Source organism: Stigmatopora nigra, chromosome 16 (genome assembly GCF_051989575.1).
Source record: "Stigmatopora nigra isolate UIUO_SnigA chromosome 16, RoL_Snig_1.1, whole genome shotgun sequence".
In the NCBI taxonomy this organism is placed as follows: Eukaryota; Metazoa; Chordata; class Actinopteri; order Syngnathiformes; family Syngnathidae; genus Stigmatopora; species Stigmatopora nigra.
Window position 1 is genome coordinate 2,806,810 of NC_135523.1, and position 21,347 is coordinate 2,828,156.

The 21,347-nt window shown below is 40.8% G+C and overlaps 3 protein-coding genes and 1 long non-coding RNA gene across 7 annotated transcripts; 1 reads left to right on the plus strand and 3 right to left on the minus strand.

The window, feature by feature from the left end:
• Positions 1-25: 25 nt before the first annotated feature.
• sgk3 (serum/glucocorticoid regulated kinase family member 3) lies at positions 26-6,620 on the minus strand. 3 transcript variants are annotated; one of them, XM_077735999.1, is made up of 19 exons: positions 6,445-6,618; positions 5,902-5,963; positions 5,430-5,607; positions 3,935-4,048; positions 3,776-3,859; positions 3,617-3,689; positions 3,474-3,549; positions 3,296-3,377; positions 3,080-3,129; positions 2,945-3,002; positions 2,584-2,667; positions 2,393-2,524; positions 1,938-2,050; positions 1,841-1,877; positions 1,491-1,577; positions 1,322-1,417; positions 1,011-1,166; positions 841-930; positions 26-764 (listed from the first exon to the last, which is right to left on the minus strand). In XM_077735999.1, the coding sequence occupies exons 4-19, from the start codon at positions 4,010-4,012 to the stop codon at positions 594-596; spliced, it is 1,467 nt and encodes a 488-aa protein (XP_077592125.1). In that variant the 5' UTR covers positions 4,013-4,048; positions 5,430-5,607; positions 5,902-5,963; positions 6,445-6,618; the 3' UTR covers positions 26-593. The 3 variants fall into 3 exon arrangements, with proteins under 3 accessions (XP_077592125.1, XP_077592124.1, XP_077592126.1); XM_077735998.1 differs by lacking the exon at positions 5,902-5,963 and having other exon boundaries at positions 6,445-6,620; XM_077736000.1 differs by lacking the exon at positions 5,902-5,963 and having other exon boundaries at positions 5,430-5,572.
• A 122-nt stretch (positions 6,621-6,742) lies between these two features.
• mybl1 (v-myb avian myeloblastosis viral oncogene homolog-like 1) lies at positions 6,743-12,795 on the plus strand. Its single transcript, XM_077735996.1, has 15 exons — positions 6,743-6,768; positions 6,997-7,094; positions 7,915-7,999; positions 8,069-8,140; positions 8,231-8,323; positions 8,582-8,802; positions 8,880-9,051; positions 9,226-9,324; positions 9,928-10,077; positions 10,258-10,512; positions 10,582-10,700; positions 10,777-10,891; positions 10,965-11,084; positions 11,144-11,248; positions 11,433-12,795. The coding sequence occupies exons 2-15, from the start codon at positions 7,069-7,071 to the stop codon at positions 11,718-11,720; spliced, it is 1,920 nt and encodes a 639-aa protein (XP_077592122.1). The 5' UTR covers positions 6,743-6,768; positions 6,997-7,068; the 3' UTR covers positions 11,721-12,795.
• LOC144209589 (uncharacterized) lies at positions 6,829-15,120 on the minus strand. Of its 2 annotated transcripts, XR_013329174.1 has the most exons (6): positions 15,008-15,099; positions 11,102-11,305; positions 10,932-11,006; positions 9,947-10,074; positions 8,376-8,442; positions 6,829-7,940 (listed from the first exon to the last, which is right to left on the minus strand). It is a non-coding gene; the product is annotated as an uncharacterized LOC144209589 (long non-coding RNA). The 2 variants fall into 2 exon arrangements; XR_013329173.1 differs by lacking the exons at positions 6,829-7,940; positions 8,376-8,442; positions 9,947-10,074; positions 10,932-11,006; positions 11,102-11,305 and adding an exon at positions 14,023-14,308 and having other exon boundaries at positions 15,008-15,120.
• Positions 15,121-16,449: 1,329 nt separating this feature from the next.
• rrs1 (ribosome biogenesis regulator 1 homolog) lies at positions 16,450-19,341 on the minus strand. The gene is made up of 3 exons (XM_077736556.1): positions 18,934-19,341; positions 18,212-18,614; positions 16,450-16,873 (listed from the first exon to the last, which is right to left on the minus strand). Exons 1-3 carry the CDS (start codon positions 19,273-19,275, stop codon positions 16,554-16,556), a joined length of 1,065 nt encoding a protein of 354 aa, XP_077592682.1. The 5' UTR covers positions 19,276-19,341; the 3' UTR covers positions 16,450-16,553.
• Between the last annotated feature and the right edge of the window lie 2,006 nt (positions 19,342-21,347).

A 21,347-nucleotide genomic window follows, 5' to 3' on the forward strand; every position in this document is an offset into this window, starting at 1 on the left:
AACATAAAACAATTAGGAAAAAAAGCTCATTCACAAAATTTATTTTAAATAACTACCAATTGTTTCAACATTCCAGAAATTTTTCAATCTATATCTTTTTTTTTATTACTGAGCAGGACCATGAACCTACCGAAATCATAATTATAAAAACAAATGTGACCTGTGAAATGCAAAAAAAAAGCTTTCTTGTGGACTCGAGTAATTCTACAGCAAGTTAGAGAATACACAAAAAAACAAATCTACATTAGCTGCGAGTCAAAGACAATTGTCTCATCCAATTCTGCCCTTTAAAGTCCAGTGACCATTCTTTTTTGTTTTGACAAAGTTAAGGCACATTTTGGGGTGACTTCAATGCTGAATAAATGCCCATATTTTCTTAAAATAACATATTTTCCTCTTTATATAAATATATGTATATAAATACAAATGGGTAAAAAAAAAGTATGATTTCTTTTCATCATAGTTCATTCCCATTAAAATCGTTTTTTAAGTGCCATTGTATTAACCACAGCTGCTTCCTTTGGCTTCATAGAATACCCATTTTCTTCCCTTTTAAGATGACTATGATGGAGTCGCCATAGGGAAATGACATATTATAGGAACGAGTCATCGGAGGGTGGTGCGTACGAGAAGCCCACAAAAGCGTCATCGGCCTCCATCACGCTGGCGTTGACAACGGAATGTTCCTGGGTCCAGCAAACGGAGTTGGGCACCATTTCCTCTGTGAACTCGGTGTCAAAATTCGAGATGTCGGAGAAAGAGTTCTGTTGAAAAAGAAGACATTGTTGATTTATCACTTATTATTATAATTTACATTATTAACTGTTAAATTAAAAATACCACATTGGGCGTAAACGGGGGAGTAATCCTCTTCTGTTCAAGATCATTCCAGTTGATGGAGGCAAAGAAAGGGTGTGTTTTGATCTCATTCTGAAAAACAAAAGATGGAAAAAGTTCATAAAATGTCCACAAGAGGGAGCGAACAGAGTACGGAAAAATGTGGCCCTTGCCAAGTCATCTCGGGCTCCTAGTCGGAGCGCCCCATCTTTTTCCAGGAGGCCTTGCAGCAGTGCCCACGCCGCGTTGGATGCCCCCGCACGCACTACCAGTGGCTTATGCAAAATGTTGTCGTACATCTCGTGCGTGTCCCTGCTGTAAAATGGCGGCTGCAGGAATAACACAGATTATTTTAGACCAATGGTATCCAAACCTGTTTCCCCTAGGGTTCCTTTCACATAAAAAACAGGGAGTCGGCATCCCAGAGGGTGTAGTTTGGACTCCTCTTTTGATTGTTATTTTGCAGACTTAAGCGAAAACTCACCAACCCAAATAGCATCTCGTAGAGTACAGAACCGAGACACCACCAGTCCACTGTGTTGTCATAAGGCTGCTTCTTTAGCACCTCTGGAGCCAAATACTAGTGATATATAAAATTTCCAGTCAAATTTTAGGTTTTAATTTGATTAAAGTCAGTGTGAGTGAATGTTTACCTCAGGCGTGCCACAAAAAGTGCTAGTGGTGTCCGTCTGGGAAATACCTTCCTTGCACAGGCCAAAATCAGTCAAAATGATGTGACCCTTTTAAAAGAGGCGAGCAAAAGGGGACATTTTAGTCGACATGTGCCACACAACAAGCATTTTTTTTTTTACACTACACGGCAACGGAATGAGTCTATTGTGAGCTACTGGAATGTTGGCTGGTGCATTTGTGGTTTCTGCACTTTCTGCCCGTTGCTAGGGTGGTAAAGGGGGGGGGGGGGGGCTCATTAGCTAATCCTATTACGTGTTCTGTTACAGTTGGAAGTGGGGAGAGCAGAAAAATAGGAAAATGTGGTACTCACTTCATGGTCAAGGAGGATATTTTCAGGTTTCAAGTCTCTGGAAGGAAGGATTGTCATTGTAGTTGACTGCATGTGTTGAGGTATAAGGTTTATTTACCTATATACGATGTTGAGCGAGTGCAGGTAGCCGAGGGCGCTGGCCATTTCGGCGATGTAGAACTTGGCTCGCGGTTCGAGGAAGGTTCGCTCCTTTTGAAGGTGGAAGAAAAGCTGACAAAAAAATCTTCCATTAGTTCAAATGTAAATGGAATTTTTCAAATTCAAAATATCTTTAAGTTGAATTTAATTATTTTTTTAAAACTAGCTGTTTGTGACGTCTATTAGCATGCTCGCTAGGCAAAATGTCATGTTTTCATCCTCTGACTCAGAGTCACGAGGCAGCTTTTAAAAGCAAGATTCAGTGAGGAAGTTGCAAAAAACGAGACATCCACCAATGTGGGCTACTACGCAGCTTTCCAGTCAAATTCCTCTGACTGCGCTAGTGTTGTTATTTTTCCACCAGCACTAAGTGTTTTCCTTTTTTTTTTCTTCAACACATGACTCACTACTCACTTCCCCTCCGTTGACGAAATCCAAGACAAAATACAACTTGTCCGTGGTCTGAAAGGAGTAATGAAGGCCCACCAGGAAGGGATGTTTCACATTCTTTAGCAGCACGTTGCGCTCGGCCATGATGTGTTTTTGCTGAGAGACACAAAAATTAGCGCATGTGCCAGGAAAAAAAAAAACAATACGACATTTACCTCTTTTCTGTTGAGAATGACCTTTTTCTGGAGAACTTTAATGGCGTAATACTTAGCGTCCAGCTTCCTTTTGGCTAGGAACACCTGCATAGCGTGAAAGATACTATGAGGGACAACAAACCACAGTTGTGCTTGATTCTTACTTCCTCATAAATAGTCAAAAAGCTAGCGCCAACTACTTCTTGTTTTATAGCGCTTTAACCGAGAACATTTGAGTTTTTGCAAATGGATCCCATTGGAAAATGTGATAAATAAATACATGTGTTTCTTGATGTGGCCATTGAAATGACACATTTCTAATTAAAAAGTACTTTTTAAATGTAAACAAGTAACACTTTCTGCTTTTATATCATTGGCATACCTTCCCAAAACTTCCCTTGCCGATGACTTTCAAAAAGTCAAAGTCAGTAGGCTTGGCGCTGAAAAACACAAATAAAAACATGTCATTTTCTCCTAAAATTCATTGAATGTAAGAATCTCCATATTGTGAACTTACTGTGGGTTTCCAGAAGGGCCCAGGTTAATGTTCCGGGATGATGAATTGTTCTGTCAATGACCAGAGATTTAAAAAAAAATAAAAATGAATAAAATATAAACATTTTTTTTTATGTTGACTCAGAATTACTGTAGAAGATATATTTTTCTCCTCCCTTAAAACACTACAATATATAAGAGAATGAAAATATCTGCATTTTAGTCAAACTCTACTTACTTTGTCATCCTCATCTTCGGATGCATCGGAATTCTGCAGATTTTGCATTTTGTCCATTAACAGGAAACTTCTCACATCTGGACTGCATATTTTTGAAAGAAAACCATAATGTACATTCACTGTACCTAAAAAAAATGGGATTTTTCGGCATCCATCCACACCCTTCTTAATAACTTACTTGTTACAAAGCTGCGGAAGCGACACAATGCCTTTAATGAACTCGTGTAGCCCGGCTCGTCTCTGCTTGATGAACTCTGACGGATAAAAAGGCACAACATTGAAGTTTACGAACAATCTACGGCGCCGTAAATTGACACTCACCGGGTTCAAAGTTATCACCAAAAATCCTCTTGGCGGGAATTTTCAAGCTTAACGACGGGCACTGTTTTTTCAACTGTGAGGAAAAACACAAGTCGGGAGATAAGACACAAAATGGCCGCCGCAGGTCGGGAGATATGATACAAAATGGCCGCCACTTACCGTGTTATAGAGTTTATCGAACTCGGCGTACCGTCGGAAGACGAACCACTCTTGCCTGCCCACGTTGACGATCACTTTATAAACCTGAATAGTGGAAATAAGACATTTTTGGAAGGTAAAAATGACTTGGGGGTGTTTTAGGGGGTTTGGGGGGCATACCGTGTAGCGCTTTTTCTTGTCCCGCTGCTCGTTGTGGCAGGGAATGCTAACGTTAGGCAGGTCCGATTGCTCTTCCATCTTAGATAACGACGCACGTGGAGTCAACGGCGCATCCTGCAAAAAAAATAAGGCATTTATTTACAAATGTGATTGCACTTTAGTTTACCGCCCCGGCGTACAGTACGACCCCGAGCGACGTCACGTTTTCCGACAAAGCTTTTTGTGTCTCCGTCTGAGAGCTCCATTGTTTGGAGTGAGGTCAGCCTGGTTTGTTTAGTAGTCCTTTTGTCTGTCTCTCTTGCTTCGAGGAAAAAAACAAACATTTCTCTATTGATCTGGCAGCTAGCGCATCCTGCCAGGATGCGCCATTCTACTCACGTCTAAGCGGGAGGAGGAAAGCTAGCGCCAAAAGAGCTGGGCCTCTTTAGGATGCAGCCAACGTGACACTGAGGCCTCTTTTGCTTTTGGTTTACTACTATAAATACAATCAATTCTGTGTTAAAAATATTTTTAAAAAACAGCATGTTGGTTCATGCTTATTGTTATCATGAATGGCAAAATGTCTTCTAACTGTGCTCCACTCCAATGCCTAATGGACCTGAACTTGCTTTTTAACATTCCATAACAACACAAGTACATCATATGCATTACGGTAGTTAAAATTTCAGCAGGCCTTAAATAGGGAACACAGGAGCTTACCACAAGCACAATTTATTGGACGTTAAGAGAAACAAATGGGCAATGAACGTGTTAGTCTTCAGCATCAAACCACAGCGTGAAGCAACTTGTGCTGACAGGCATAAATATGAAAGGGCTACCACGAGGAATCCAAAATAGAACACTTCCTTCCTAAGAGGACATACTTCATTTTTTTTCCTGCACGATTCATACGTCATAAGCAATTGAGGCGCATTGTAAAAGCAGAAATGTGTTCGAAGTTACAATAAAATGAAAATATACCTAACTATCTGCAAAATTGGGGTAGGGAGATATACAAAACAGGTCAGTATAAAAATATTAGAAAATGTATACTCACCTGAATGCATACAAAACATTTAAAGACAAAAAGAATAACAAAAACTGAAATAAGTCCTATATCATTAAAAAACATTTAAACTTCTTAACTCAATTGAAACATACAAAATATTAATTGAAAATTCTAATTATAAAAAACAGCCAGTGTATAAAGGAATTTGAATAGTAAATTCTGATCATAAATGAATCAATATTTTTTATTATTATTTAAGTAAATTAGCTGTAGAAAGACCTGCATTTAAATAATACAATTAAGGGGACCAATCAATTTGAATGGTCGGCGTTACATAATACAGCAGCCACTTATAATCTAATAAAACACACATTTCTACGCAATTGTACTCGTAGTACAAGTACGAAAAACTACATATTCAAGGAATAATTGAGCTAACAGTTAGCCATTTTGACGTTAGCGATGCAAGCGACTGAAAAAAAGGTTACGTTGAAGTCCACCTCGTACCTTTCAGTGTTTCCAGGCGGCGCTCCCCGAAATCTCGGTTAAGCCCACATTTATGCTGATTTGGTCAGGAAAAAAGGGGAGCCGTCGCCCCCCAAAACCCTCCAATTCGCTACGGGTTTTGACGTCCGGCTGCTACCTGTAAGCTTCGGTGTAGATAAGCAGGAAACATCAGTCTTTCCTGGTAGGAGAAAGTTCCGATGTAAATTCGTCACGGGACTTGAATGCAACAGGCATGTTATTTTCACCTTGAATGCACGTTTCTTTTTCTGGTCAACTTTCACAATAAAACACAGAAGTTATGTGAAATAGGGAGCAAAACATCACAAAATATACTCCAATTCTTCCTAGTGAACAAATTATAACGTAATATTATGTTTTTAAAGCACAGAGGTACATAAGTCTCCCACTTTATACATTCGAAGATTTAACTTTGTTTTGCAATTTCCGGTTTTGTGTACTTTGCTTGACATACTTGAAATAGGTGATGACTCAAAAATGCAGCCAAGAGCCCAAAAATGTGTGAGATAGCGCCACCTATAGATCAAAATCGAATACGCAACTAAATAAGCACACTTTGGTCGATATAAATTCATTTTATTTCGTACAAATATGTTACATGTTATTTAATTAAATTCGGTCGTATCAAACTTCAGTTGGGATAACCAATGGTAATGCAAATGTCAATAAAATACTAACACACTGGGATGTAACTATTTGTGTCCACAGGAGGGCAGCAGAACACGTTAAATAGTACTAACAAGACAATTCAATACATTTTTTTGCGTTGAAATTCTACTTATCCAATGCTCGTGTTGTCATGTCAAACTCGTCTCAAAATGTTGTTTATTCGGTGTTTTAATTCTTTTCGGTTTGTTTTGTAATGTCTAATGTTCTTTTATAGCTTTACTTACATGTTTAGGTTGACGCTAGCCGTCTTGTTTTACCCGTACTCTGTCACTGGGTTTCATTGGCTAAAACAGTAAAAATACAGGATAAACACCTTCATAGTACTTACCGTCGGTAAAATTAATGATGTAGTTGTTGTGACCCCCTCAGGGAGGCCCCCCAAAACCCCTCATTGCCAAATTCTGGGTCATTGGCGTCCGTGTGAAAGAGCCATTCTGCCTCCCAAGTGACAGTAACACTTGTTCGCTTCCTCAAATTCTCCGCCAATCACGCAGTTCCGCTCCAACACAGACTGCCAATAAAACACAAGAATCTCCTCGCTTCTGACCAATCACAGGAGAGGCCGCCCGCGCAGGGGGTTGGCGCGAGAATCGGCGGGATGGACAAACAACACACGATCGGATGAAGGGAGGCGAGGGTGTCCATATTGCAAGTAACGAAAGCTAAATTGATCATGTTTTTAGCAGTTTAGTTAAAATTTTATGTCTGTTAATTGATTTTTTTACTGTACGAGAACGAGTTTACTTATTCGAATGTACGTTACCGCCTATGAACTTGCTTTTAGCTAGTAGAAAGTAATTATGAAAACTTAATTAGCAATATGGCTATCGGAATAATACATATCAGAAGTCATCTCTCACGGACAATTCGATGGATGAAGGTCCACTTTCTTGGCATTTGAGTGAGCTGAGGAATAAAAACACGCAGAAGTCCACGCTTCCCGGCGGTTGTCATGGACAACGGGAATTCTTCACGCAGGTGGGTGCACTGACGTAAAGTGAGGTCACTGTTTTAGTACGTCACTTTTGTCGACTTACGTTAATATACTATTTAATGGATATTTTTAGAATATAGCAAGAGCAACAAAAGTGGGTACCTTATAACATGAATACTATGGATTTGAATTATAATTATGAACGTATATACATGGAACTCCAAGAAAAAAACAAAGAAAAATATATGTTTTAAATGAGTTTGGAAGTTTTAGTTTGATTTGATAAATGAATTTCATATTTGGACATAATTGGGGATTTGTCACATCTCAACTTACCTCTGGAGGTGAAAGAGCCCGTTTGTAGCTCATAAGAACCCTCACCCCTCCTTTTCTACTTACAATGTTGACAGAAGTTGTTGCTGCCAACATCCAAGTGACTTAATAAGAGTTTCCACAGTGATGGAACTTTGGAGGGAACATTTTCCTTCCAAAATATTGGATGAAAATTACATGACCAAGCAATTGGCAAATGTACAAATATATTAGAAACAATTCCGTTCCAGTGAATTGTACAACTTTTGCCCTAAATGGTGATCAATGGGTTAAAAAATCTTTAGTCAATTTTTTTCCTCCATATTTGTATTTTTTTAAACACAATTGGTCAATTTCTTCATCCTACTTGCTCTTTGAAGACTTTTGGTCCAGTTTGGTCATTTCATTCTTTGAAGTAATAAGAGAAAGCGAAGGGGGAGGAGTCTCCTTTCATTTATGGATCAAAGAAGCACACAGTATTTAAATAAATTCATCTTACCATCATTATTATTCATGATTTTCTCCATCATTCGGCAACATGTCCACGCTCAGCCATGACGAGGATGAAGATCCGGACACTAAAGAAAGGAGCAAAGACAAGAAGTTTTTTTTAAAAATCAAGTGGTCTCGCGATGAGGTAAGGCTATCATTTTTTGAAAAAGTTGGACAAGAATTGAGCTCATTTTGTTTTTGTTGTTCCTTAAAGGATGAAAAGCTAAAAAAGCTAGTGGAGCAAAATGGGAGCGACTCTTGGAAAGTCATCGCTAACTTTTTCCCTGTAAGTGGGCACCATTTCGAGACGCTAAGTAGGACAAAAATGGCTAACGGATGAGTGTATTGAGGTTTGTTTTTTTTGTCTCCACATCAGGGGAGGACAGATGGCCAATGTCAACACCGCTGGCAGAAGGTACTCAACCCAGAGCTGGTGAAAGGACCGTGGACAAGGGAGGAGGATCAGAAGGTAAGAAGATACGGTAGACAGAAGGTAGAGCTAGCGCCATATTTTTATTTACCGCCCAAAAGAAACCGCTCTTGACTTTGGCCGGGGGCGCCGGATTCAAATTCTCCACGACATCATTGCTAATAAAAACAGCACACAAGTGGTTGCTTTTAGTTTTTTCTTCTTTAGGGCGGGGGGGAGTGCTAACTCAGCTACGAATGAATGAATAATACACTGTACAGTAAATATTATTTCTGAAACGCACTATTTCTCTTTTAGGTGATAGACTTGGTGCGTAAGTACGGCCCTAAGCGCTGGTCAGTGATCGCCAAGCATCTCAAGGGACGTATCGGCAAGCAATGCCGCGAACGTTGGCATAACCACCTCAACCCGGAGGTGAAGAAATCGTCATGGACGCAAGAAGAGGACCGGATTATCTACGAGGCCCACAAACGGCTGGGAAATCGTTGGGCTGAGATCTCGAAACTACTACCCGGAAGGTCAAAAGCCCGCTAAAGTGCTAAAAAAGGTCAAAGTGTGGACTTAAAATGTATTAAAACCAACATTTTTGACACAGGACTGACAACTCCATTAAGAATCACTGGAACTCCACCATGAGGAGGAAAGTGGAACATGAAGGCTATCTGCAGGATGCTAACGCTAACACATGCACGTCCACCCATGGCGGCAAGAGGCGGCAGCAGTCGCCACGTCAACCTTTGACCTCTGTTGAGGCACCACCAAACCAGGTGCGGTTCCAATCTTCATTTATTCTTTACTGGATTTCCCTTTCGCTTTTCCTGTATACTCGAAATCCTTTATTTTCTTTCTTTCCTAAGTGTGTTTTGGTGTTTTCCTTCTCCTATTCTTGCTAACGGCGTCCTTTTTTTTTTAACATCCGCCCCTTGCCGCACCCGTTTCAGCCACCCTGGCCCGACGATCCCGAACGAGAGCAAAGAATAACGGAGCTCAAGATGCTGCTTATGTCAGCCGAGAGCGAAGTTCGTCGGAGAGTCCCATGTGTAAGCACAGCAGCCTTCCCAGCACCTGTTGTGTATTAGCCGCTAGCTTGCGTGTGTTTACGACATAGATACCCTGCAAAAAAGTGTGTATTTTCAATTTAAAATGATTTTATTTTGCAGTGTATCTATGCCAAAACTTTTTTTCTGTAGTGCTCAGGTGTCAAACTCACATGTTTTCTTTTTCAAAAATATACCAATAAATGTTTGAAATTTAACGCATAATCACATTTTTTGTTTACAAAAAAACTGCATTTTTTGGTTTTTAAATAATAAAATACATACAAATAAAGTTGATTTACTTTTAAAATTAAAAAAACTTACAAATAAAGACAAAATATAAATATATTGTGTCCTTTTTTGTTATATTTTGTCAAAAAATAAATCAATTAAACTGTTCTGAAAACAAATATAATTCGGGTCAAAGTGGCCTGTGATGAAAATGAGTTTGACACCCCTGCTTTAGTGTTTCTCTAGTTGCTAGTTTCCCATCTTGTTTCTCATCTGGACTGGCCTGACGCTTCAACCACCCCATTGCCAACATTCTGGGACCCCCACCACCTCAATAACGCTCATTTTTCCGACCCTCTCTCGCTCTATTCCCAGAGCTCGCAGTCATACTCACACTGGTCGAACGACGGTAGCGGTCAGGAGGCGCCCGTCGACATGACGTCCTGGTCGCCGCGGGGGGCCCCCATGCTCACCACTCTGCAAAGTATGCGTGACTTTGCAGAGTCTGTGGACATCTTAGATCTGGTAAGAAATGAAAATAAAAATAAATTAATATTTTTTTTGAAGTTGATAAAACTACAACACAGGTCAAAAATATCAGTAAATAATGCAAAATATTAAATTGGGTCAGGATAGAATCAATCAAAAGTAATGATTAAGAACTATGCAAATGCGTATTGAGGGTTGCCATGTTTTGCCATACAGGACCCTTCAGTATGGAGCAACGTTGCCAGTTTGGACCTGGCAGATACGGCGGCTCTCTGCCACGACCAGACCACCTTGGTTTCGCTCCTCCACGAGACCACCCCCGCCTCCTCTAAAGCATCTTCCAGAAAGCGCAAAAAGTTGCGCAGCGATCCGTCACCCTTGCGTGACAGGACCTCCTCTTTTTTCCTGGAAAACCTTTCCAACACGCCCAAGGGAACCCCCACCAAGCTTCCAGGCTTCACACCATCTCGGGTAAACCGCCTCACTTCAGCTTTGCTTCATCTGTCTGTTGGATTTTAATTTTGACGTCTCGTCTTGCAGTCGTACACTAAATCGAGCGCTGATCATCTGAATTTGGACTTCCCGGCGCTGACCTCCACGCCTGTATGTGGACAAAGAGGTCTCCTGGCAACGCCCACACACCAGAAAGAGAATGATGGGTACATTTTGCCTTACACAAACCATTATTATATTATATGCAAATATACAGATAACAATCATTCTGATTTATTTCAGTTCCAGGACACCCAAGTTACGCAAAACAGTAGCAATTCCAACCCCCAGGACGCCGACCCCCTTTAAAAATGCTCTGGCGGCTCAGGAGAAAATGCATGGGCCTCTAAAAATGGAGGTAAGAGTGTTTAGAAAACTGCACAGTTCCCACAATTTACCTTAAATCGGTCGATATTGATGTCACGTTTCAGCCACAGCCTTTGGCCCTCCTGGAAGAAGACATTCGGGAAGTTCTGAAACAAGAAGCCGATGCGGACATTTTTAACCGAGCAACAGTATCGCATCCCGACTACAGAGCGTGGAAGGAAAATGTAAGGACTACACATACCAGGTCAACTCCCTTTTTGTAACTCTTTATGTACTTTTGCAGATGGACGGTCCGGCTCGAAAAGTACGCAAATCGCTGGTACTGCAACTGTGGGGGGAAGAAGCTCTTCATATGGATCTGATCCAAGATCAGCTTAATGATGCACAGGTCAGTTCAAGATGGACAGCCTTGCAACGCTCAGTTCTGGTGGTTGAATATATCGTACTGAGGGCAAAAAAGAATGGCAGTTATCAATGTTGGGGTATTAAAATACACAAAACTAAAAAGTAGACCTTAGGATTAATATTTAGCAAAAATAAAGACACATTTTAACATTTTTGTGGTCGTTCAGGTTCCAGATGAGAGTCTCCTGTCCAGCTCAACATGCAATGAGGCTCACGAGGAGTTACAGGAGGCCCCTCCCCCTCCTTCCCTGACAATGGCGGAGTCCCACCCCCCTCGCCACGACTTGGAAAAGGACCCCCTGGATCCGACAAAACAGGTGACCGAACCTCAAGCATCCAGGGGAAAAGACTGGGATGCCGTCATCTACGGAAAGACGGAGGATCAGCTGACCGTCACTGAGCAGGCTCGCCAGTACCTGGACATGGCTCCGCCCACAAGGGCGCTCGTGCTCTAGTGGCAGCCAATCGGTTAAGGCTTGAATTTTTTTTGAAAGTTGTTTTTATACTTGTTATGGTTCAAATCAAGGGGTTAAGTTCGTTCATTTTTATTTCGCCGTTTTTAATTTTTAAAAATAATTTTTTGAAGGGAAACAATTATTATTTGGATATATTTATTCATTCGTTTATTTAAAATTTTCTTAATTTATTGGTAAATGGGAGTCGGTACAGATTCTTTTATTAAGAGTAAATATTCTACCATTTTGAGGGGTTGGAAATTTGATTAAAATATTTTGACCGGCAGGATTTATAAAAAAAATTATCATCTGGTTAAAGATAAGCACTTGTTATTGTTTTTACATTTTTTTTAGAGAAGATGAACGAATGAATTTGAAGGGGAAATTTTAAAAAAATATTGTCCGTCAGTCCGCAGCCGACTTGAATGTATTTCAATGGAACATGTTGACATTTTTTTTAAAATTTTGTATTTATTATCCTTTTTAGATGTTAATATAAATCCAACAGGCATAAGTAGTCATTCTAAAAGAAGTTCACGACAGCACTAGCTGTTATTTATTTACTAATTTATTTATTGACGAGAGCAATTATGGAAATACTAAAACATTTGGTGACCTTTTTAAATCTAGCCAATTATCTTTGTGCGATTTGTTGCTAACCGGATTTCTGACCTTTAATCATAGACAAATTGCACTCTTTTAAAAAAATAATAATTATTTTTAATTCTAGATTTTGTGAAGATGTAGAATTTACATTTTGATGTAATCTTGTTTTTCCTAATCCAACACTGACGTGAATTGAATATTTTACCACACAGATTAGCGGATTTTGGATTTAAAAACCACACAATTGGGGGTCTTTTTTTGTTTTGTCTAATCTGGATGATCCTGTATTACAAGTGAGAATAAGAAGGGAATCCTGTCAAGGAGATCAAATGTAAAGATTATGAGAGGGTATTTGTAAATATATATTGTTTGGGTTTTTTTAGAATTGGAGTTAATGCAGTTTTTTAATTAGAAGCAATACTACTGTAACCAAGCTTGTTTTTTGTAGCATTTTGTAGCGCAGGTGTCAAGCTGCTTTTCATTTCAGATCAATAAATGACATTTTTTTGGACCTTGGCTTTATCATTTTTGATGTTACAAAAAGGCATTTTAAATAATTAGCATTTCTGCTACTATTTACATTAATGCTAACTTGATTAATCAATTTCCCATGACCTGTTAGCATGATGTTTAGGTTCAACTCCAATTGGGTCATCACATGACCACCTCAGGTGTTAGCGACAGGTGAGTAGGGGGGATGTGAGCCCCTCAACCCGCACGAGAAACCCCCTTCCCGGAGATCAGCTGCCGGTAATAAAGAGGCGCACTGGGCCGTGACTTAATGCCCCCTGAGGGGGCCTTTTGTCCTGTACACATTCACTCAATTGGCCACCAAATGGGGGGAGAATAGGACCACTAGCCTTATGGCGCCCACATATTCGGGCGCCACATCCTTTTGCTCACTGAGACCCCGTGCGAGAGGGTCTTTTGTCCATGGGGGGGGGGGGGGGGGGGGGGGGGGGGACTATGGGATAGATGAGTCAGACCTCATTTGCTCTTATTTGGATCCTGGTGTCAAAAACACAAGGGAATGATGGCCTATTTGCTTAAAAGAATAATGTTAGATGACAATTGAGACATTAAAATTTGAAATATTATGATTACAATTTATCTCAATGCAGGTTTAGGCCATAAATGTAAAATTTGGCATATTAAATCCCCTTACCCATTAAAAAAATGGATTTTAATGGTTAATTCCTTCAAGGAAATACTAGTGTATCTTAAAAAGTGATGACATTTCCTCATATTTATTTCCTGATAATCTTATTAGTGTGGCATGGTCTTAATCATTTCCCCGTTTTTGTAAAAGTGCTCCCTTTTTTTATCCACACACACACAATTACACACTCACATGCTCACAGGTCGCCTTTGTGTTGAGTAGACAGCAGATGGCGGCCCATTATGAAGCTGACAGAGCCGTCATCTGGCAGGCCAACACGACGAAACCCCCCACCCCACCCCCCCAGTCGCCACCAATCGGCCCTCCCTCGCTACGCGGCGATGCGCTTTTTGGGCGGGAGATTCCATCCTGCGATTTGGATGCTTCGGCGCCCCCATATAGGTCAGCGTCGGGTGTCCCGTGACCTCCGATGAACGCTCCCTTGGGGACACCTCGGATTTTGGAGGACCCCTTTGAGAATTTTGGCTTGGCCCAATAAAAGGGATGTTTTTTATTTTAAATTAGGCCAAAAGGTGATGAGTTTTTTGTTTTTATTTTGAGAAAAGCAACATTTGAAAACATGAATGGGGATTGGTGTATAGGGAGTTTGTTTTAGTCTTCCTCAAAGGCCCCATTTGAGGTCCCCTGACATTCGCTCTTCCTGCGACACCTGGAGAGCATCCTGTGCAGCAGGCCGGGGGAACGCTGCATGTGAGGGGAGTCGCGGGGGCTGGCGGGGGACAACGCCGACCCCCGCACGGGGTCTTGCTCCGCTTGCCCTCCCGAGCGGCTCCCCCTGCGGAGGCCTTGCAAAATGGGACCGCTGGAAAGAAGCCAAAACAATGGAGATGATTGGTCTTCTGACCTCAATGTGGTCATTTGACCATAATAAAGTGGGGAGGGTGGAGGGAGGGCAGCTTGGTTATTTTAGTGGTGGATAGTGGTGAACCACAACTTAATATTTTCAAACTAAAGTTGCAAAATACAAACATAAAAGGTTTTTTCCCCATAGTAAAAATGAATATAACTAGTAGAATTTTAAAATGATTGTGGTTATTATAGTTTCTATATTGTAATAGTGAACCAAAATGAAATATTATTAAGTACTTTTGTTAAAAAAATAACTTTAAAAAGTATTATTTTTTGATTAATGAGGAAAATTAATGATAATTTGGACATTACATTGATAAAAACCATATTAATTTGATTTTAAAAAATCTCCACTGGTAAGACATAACGATCGCAAACAATAGTCTGTTTTTTAAAGTTGATACAATTTTTTATTTATTTATAACTAATAGAATTATATATTTTAGGCCAAAAATGTACATTCTGGAATAGTTCCCCTTGGGCTGTGGCTTTAATGAGATGCTATGAAGTGCTTTGTTAAATAATGAAGGGCCACCTGTTGGGGGGTGGGGTGGGGGGTCATGTATGTTTGGATTGGGTTGGGTTGGGGGGGGGCAACAGCTGTCGGGTGAGTTGCACGATGGGAGGGTAAGAGGGGGGGTGTCGGTCCTACCTGGCGCTATGGCAGCGTCCGTCGGCCTCCGAGAAGGAGGCGGCTCTCTGTGAAACGCTCCTTGTCTTCTTTACGTCAACTTTGGAGGACACATTGTCCTTGGGAAGAGAGAAAATAAAAACATGTTGACCTTTGACATGCAATATTTGGAGTTAGAAGGACCGGAGAGAGCACCTGTACGATCTCCGGGAAGTGGCTGTGTTGCAGACGATCAGAAAAATCGTCGGGCAGAGCCGATAGGACGTCAGTGGTGGTCATGTCCATCTCGCTCGGCCAATGGGGGGTGTAGCTGCGGACTGACGCCATCTAGTGGGGACAATAAGGTGGTTAGTGTTTGTGGGGGGGGGGCTGTTTGTGGTCAGGATAACTCAAGAATGAAGGATGGGATTGATGTTATTATCAAAATTGCAGCATATGGTTTTAATATGAGTTAAAGTTTTGGCCTTGTGAGGGAAAAGGTCAAAGTGCCAGAACTTCCATGTAAAGTAACATTTTGGGGTCATTTTATTTGTAAGCATGGATATGACATGAAAAACACAAACGAACATTTTTTTTGCCAGAACAAATATTAAAAATACATATATTTAGCTATTTTTATGTATTTTTCTTGTGCTTGAATTCAGTGAAAGGGACCATTTGAATGCAGCGGATTAGCAGTCAATGGGATTAACAAATGCGCAACACCACTGCTGGTCAAACAGAAAACCTAAAAGCAGCCTCTGAGCCGCTCCTAAATATCTTTTCCGTGCACAATCCCCTTAGCTTTGAGAAGAAATTTGACTTGGATGCTCATATCTCAAATCATCTCAGAGGAAATGACAGGATTTTTTGGTTGCTTTCAACCTATATATAATGAACTGGTAAAAATGGAAAGTGACTCACCTTTTCGTCGTTTTCTTGGTACGGGTGGCAACCTGTGGGAAAGCGGGAGTGGTCAGGATGGTTTGGACAAAAAAATGGATGTTATCGTTGACGGTAAAGGTGAACTGACCTCGTGGGGCGAGCACGGTGGTGAAGACCTCCAATTGCTGATGTCGGCTGTGCAGGTAGACGCTCTGCATTTTGGCGAAGTGGCCGTTGAGCGACTTTGTGGGGAAACGAGCGCCAGCGCCGCCGGCAAGTTATTGACGTCAAGTTCAGGTCGCTAAATACAACTAAGGCCAAAAGGTTTACGTAATGAAAAGTCGCGCTTAAGCAGCTTAGAAAAGGGATCTAATTGATGAGGACGCGTCTTAGAAGAACACCACCGTGGAGATGGAAATATTAGTTTATTAGAGGTATTAAATAAAGTTACTTTGGGGTAAATTATAGTGAGTACACATTTGCACTATTTTAGAATTTTTTTAAGGGGAATTGCTTATTGATCAAAATGGACGCATTTTTTTGGCATAGTTTACTGTTTTACTAATGTTAGTTTGCAAAAAAAAAATCCAGGTTAAATATGCGGATTTCTGGAAAACCTTTATTTGCACTAACAAAACATGTTTTGGGGGAAAGTTCAGGTCTTTTTTGAGGAAAAATGTACAAGTCCATGCAGTGTGTTCAGTCATCGCTTGCCAGTTTTGGACTTCTTTGCCCCCCCGGAAGCTTTTCCTCGTTGAGGTTTCCCTCCCGTGGGTTTGCCGCCCTTCTTGCCCTTGCCCCTGGCGGCAGATGGTGGTCCGCGATCTCGCCGTCCCTTCTTGCCAGCCCGCTTGGCGCCTTTGGCGGCGGCCGCCTCGCGATCGTCTTCCCTCATCTGCTTGTTGACGGCTTTGACCATATTCATTTTGGGCCTCTTGCTGTCCATCAACTTGAGGAGATCCAACTGCTTGGTTTTCTCCGAGGAGATGTCGCCGATGAGAGGCTGGAACTTGCGCTTCTTGCCTAGAGTGGAGACAAAAGTCAACGTCAGTTTTTTTTTTACTGTGTACTTTGTACTAGACTGTGTACTTTGAACTAGACTGTGTACTTTGAACTAGACTGTGTACTTTTCACTATACTGTGTACTTTTCACCATACTGTGTACTTTTCACCATACTGTGTAATTTTCACCATACTGTGTAATTTTCACCATACTGTGTAATTTTCACCATACTGTGTACTTTTCACTATACTGTGTACTTTTCACTATACTGTGTACTTTTCACTATACTGTGTACTTTTTACTATACTGTGTACTTTTTACTATACCGTGTACTTTCTACTATACCGTGTATATTTTACTATACCGGGTACTTTTTGCTATACTGTGTACTTTTTACTTAACAGTGCACTTTTTACTTAACAGTGCACTTTTTACTTAACAGTGCACTTTGTACTATACTGTGTACTTTGTACTATACTGTGTACTTTGTACTATACTGTGTACTTTGTACTATACTGTGTACTTTGTACTATACTGTGTACTTTGTACTATACTGTGTACTTTGTACTATACTGTGTACTTTGTACTATACTGTGTACTTTGTACTATACTGTGTACTTTGTACTATACGGTGTACTTTGTACTATACGGTGTACTTTGTACTATACGGTGTACTTTTTACTATACGGTGTACTTTTTACTATACGGTGTACTTTTTACTATACTGTGTACTTTTTACTATACTGTGTACTTTTTACTATACTGTGTACTTTTTACTATACTGTGTACTTTTTACTATACTGTGTACTTTTTACTATACTGTGTACTTTTTACTATACTGTGTACTTTTTACTATACTGTGTACTTTTTACTATACTGTGTACTTTTTACTATACTGTGTACTTTTTACTATACTGTGTACTTTTTACTATACTGTGTACTTTTTACTATACTGTGTACTTTTTACTATACTGTGTACTTTTTACTATACTGTGTACTTTTTACTATACTGTGTACTTTTTACTATACTGTGTACTTTTTACTATACTGTGTACTTTTTACTATACTGTGTACTTTTTACTATACTGTGTACTTTTTACTATACTGTGTACTTTTTACTATACTGTGTACTTTTTACTATACTGTGTACTTTTTACTATACTGTGTACTTTTTACTATACTGTGTACTTTTTACTATACTGTGTACTTTTTACTATACTGTGTACTTTTTACTATACTGTGTACTTCGTATTTTATATTTTTACTTTAATGATGAGTATGTTAATACTTAAGTCTTTTTTTCTGTTTATGTTTCATATGTACTGTAAACGGATGCAGTTTTGTAATATGTATCGTACCTGTGGCTTTGAGCGGCTTCTCCTTGGGAAGCCCTTCCTGGAATCTCCCCGCCGAGGCGGTGGAGGTCCGAGCCACGCCCACGGCACGGGCCAGCTCTTCTTTGGACTGCTTGGCCACGGGAACCAATCCCACGCCGGGCACTTTGATTTTCTGCGCTCTGGCGATGTTGCGTAGCCGGTTGAGCTCGTTCTTGGCCACCCGCTCCTTCTTGGCCGTCACGCGTTTGGAGAACTGGTCTTCGTTGGGGTCAGCGTTTCCCGGGACCTCGATCAGCCACTCCTTGGTGTCGTCCTTGACGCGCTTGTAGCCCCAGCGACGCCGCCATTCTTTGGCTGTCTCATCCCATGCCAGGTTGGTCTTCTTCTTCTTTTGGATGCCTTTTACTTTGGCAAATTGCTCCCACTTTGAAAGGGGGGAAAAGAAGAAAAAAGATAATCAACACCACATTATCACTTATTTTTTATGAGAAATGGTCTATTCTAATTTTTACATATTTTTTATACATTTTAGTATAGTGGCACAATATAAAACTACCAAGTATACACTGGCTGCCACTGACTTACCCAGGCCACACAAAATGATACGACGGGCCAAATTTGGCCCGCGGGCCGCTACTTTGATATGGGTAATAGGTCAATCGCTATTAATGATTTAACGTAATAGTAACATTAGAAATAAACTTTACACTGTTATATTAGACCAATTGACATTTTTTTCAAACCTTAGTAAGAGGTTTGGGCTTGGGAATCGGTTTCTCTCGGGGTAAAGACGTCGTCTGTTCGGGTAGTTTGACCACCACGACCTCCTGGACCCTCTCCGATGGAAGCTTCCACAACTCATTGATGAGAAGCTGCGTGTTGTCGCGTGCTAGCGAGCGGAGAAACTCTTCCTTCTGCTCGGCCAAATCGCTACGATCCACGCGGTTCTTGTCGGAGGCCAGCAGGTGACCCAAGTCAAAGTCCACATCTAGCTCCTTGTCCACGGTGATAGTGCGGAGCTTCTCCGCCTCGTTGCGCTCCGCCTGGGCGAGGAGCTCGTCCACGTTACAAACCGTGGCGGCCATGTTGGAAGGAGACAGGAACGATAGCTTGAACGTCTTCACATGTGTTTTTAGAAAATACTCCGTCACTTCCGAGTTGAAGCTTTTCCGGGTTGAGGTTAAAAATCTGAAACTGCGCAGGGTCTCCATGGGAGGGCGACATTTTCCCGTTGTAGCTCAATACATGCCTCATCACGTAGATACAATTTATTGTTTTGAATTAAAATTGAATTAAATGAGGTTATGGTTATTGATTGAGATCATTAAACTTGTTTCTTTTTATGGGATACATATATTTTCATTGTATTTTTTACAACAGGCTACACTGTCCAAGCATTTAGGGGGGGAAATCCACATTCTTGACTTTCTGAGAACCACAAACTACCACTTTATTTCTATTTTAAGACTTTCATTTCATTCTTTAAACAAGTTATTCCCAAAAGTTGTCCCTTGCCTTATAAAAAGTAGCTGGGATCAATGTTGAAACAGGATTAATGTCGGCATTTCCCCACTGATTAAATCCATTGATGTGGTTATCCCATAAAAAATACATGCACCATTAGTCAACGGTTGTTATTTTGGTCCTTTCCTGCACTAATTTGAAGGAAGACGAGTGTCTGATAACGATACCATGATGCTCTTATTTAGGATGCGACGATAATTACATGGTCCTCCGCCTGAATGCTAAAGACGCTTGACAGGCGCGCCGATAAGGTCACAAGCCAGCCAACGCCGGATAATTGGTGGCCCAAAGTCCCCGGTGGGATTTCAAAAGACGCCTTGTGACGTAGCAACGTGACACCCGGAAAGCAGATAGAGTGGAACTAGAAATAAACATTTAAAACTGTCACCCAGCTAGCCGCTAGCTGTTAATTAGCCATATTTCTGGGGCTTAAAAAGACCCTCAGTGGACTTTATATCAAGTCAAAATGGCCTCCTTGTGGTTTTCATGTTTTGCTGACTTTTGGTGGCAGGGATGAAGGCAGCAAATAGGATTATTTTTCATGGGGTTTCTTTTATAGCGCTCCTTGACGTATTGAAGCTTTTTATCAAATCCTCATGCAGGTTTCTTCTGCCCAAGTGTCTTTGATGGTCTCCAGTGGGCTCTTAGAGGGAATCAAAAGGTCTTTTGACAGAAATGATACACCTTCAGTCACCCTTTTACAATGTTCAGAGGGATTTTTTTTATATGCACTGATGCTCCCAATCTGTCAGCGTGAAAGGGTTTCTACACATTATTCTTGGTTTTTTTTTTTCCCAGTCAAAAACCTTGACCGCTTTTATTTTGTTGGTCTGAAACTGTTCATCTGGGGGATGGAAACAATGAAAAAATAATATTTATGTTGTATTTTATTATTTTAAATTAAAAATAATCATTCCAATTTCTTATTATGTTTAATAGTATAGAAAAATATATATTTCGTACTCTAATATATATATACACTATATATTTATGATCAATTTTATTCTTATTGCACAGCCCCCAGTGGTCACCTGAGGTATACCACAAGGAGCAACACAATGTCAATTGAAATAAAGCCAAAAAAAACGCATTAATGCCTTTAAATCTGAACTCATTCCTTGCTAGCCTTTCTAGTCAAAATGGATTGGACGCCACGGTTTAAAATGTTTGAAAAAGGGTTAGCATGACATTTTTTTTCTCCCCCCACGTTTGTTTAAGTCACCTCTAAAGCGCTCATGCACGACAAATACTATTCACCTAGCCGCTCGGGCTTAGGCACTTTTGGTGATTACATTGGCCGCTTCCTGTTTCCATCTGCTAAAAATGCCATTTTGCCGCACCGTAAGACCCCGGAGTCCAATCGGGTAGGCGGATAATAAGAGCAAATATTGACCCTCCTTTCGTCCGTGTCTTTTGTTGGCACCGACACTGGGCAAATAGCCACGGCACCCCCTCGGGCGGGGCCGGCCGGAGAAATCCCCTTCCGTTAATGAGCGCGAGGACCACCTTACGCTAGGGGTCCGTATTGATCCCGCTTTAATTAGGCTTCCCGATGCACATGGACGCATCATTAGGCTGATCACGGGTGGAAGGGATGTGGACAGACCCTAATTTGCCCCTAGAGACACTTTAT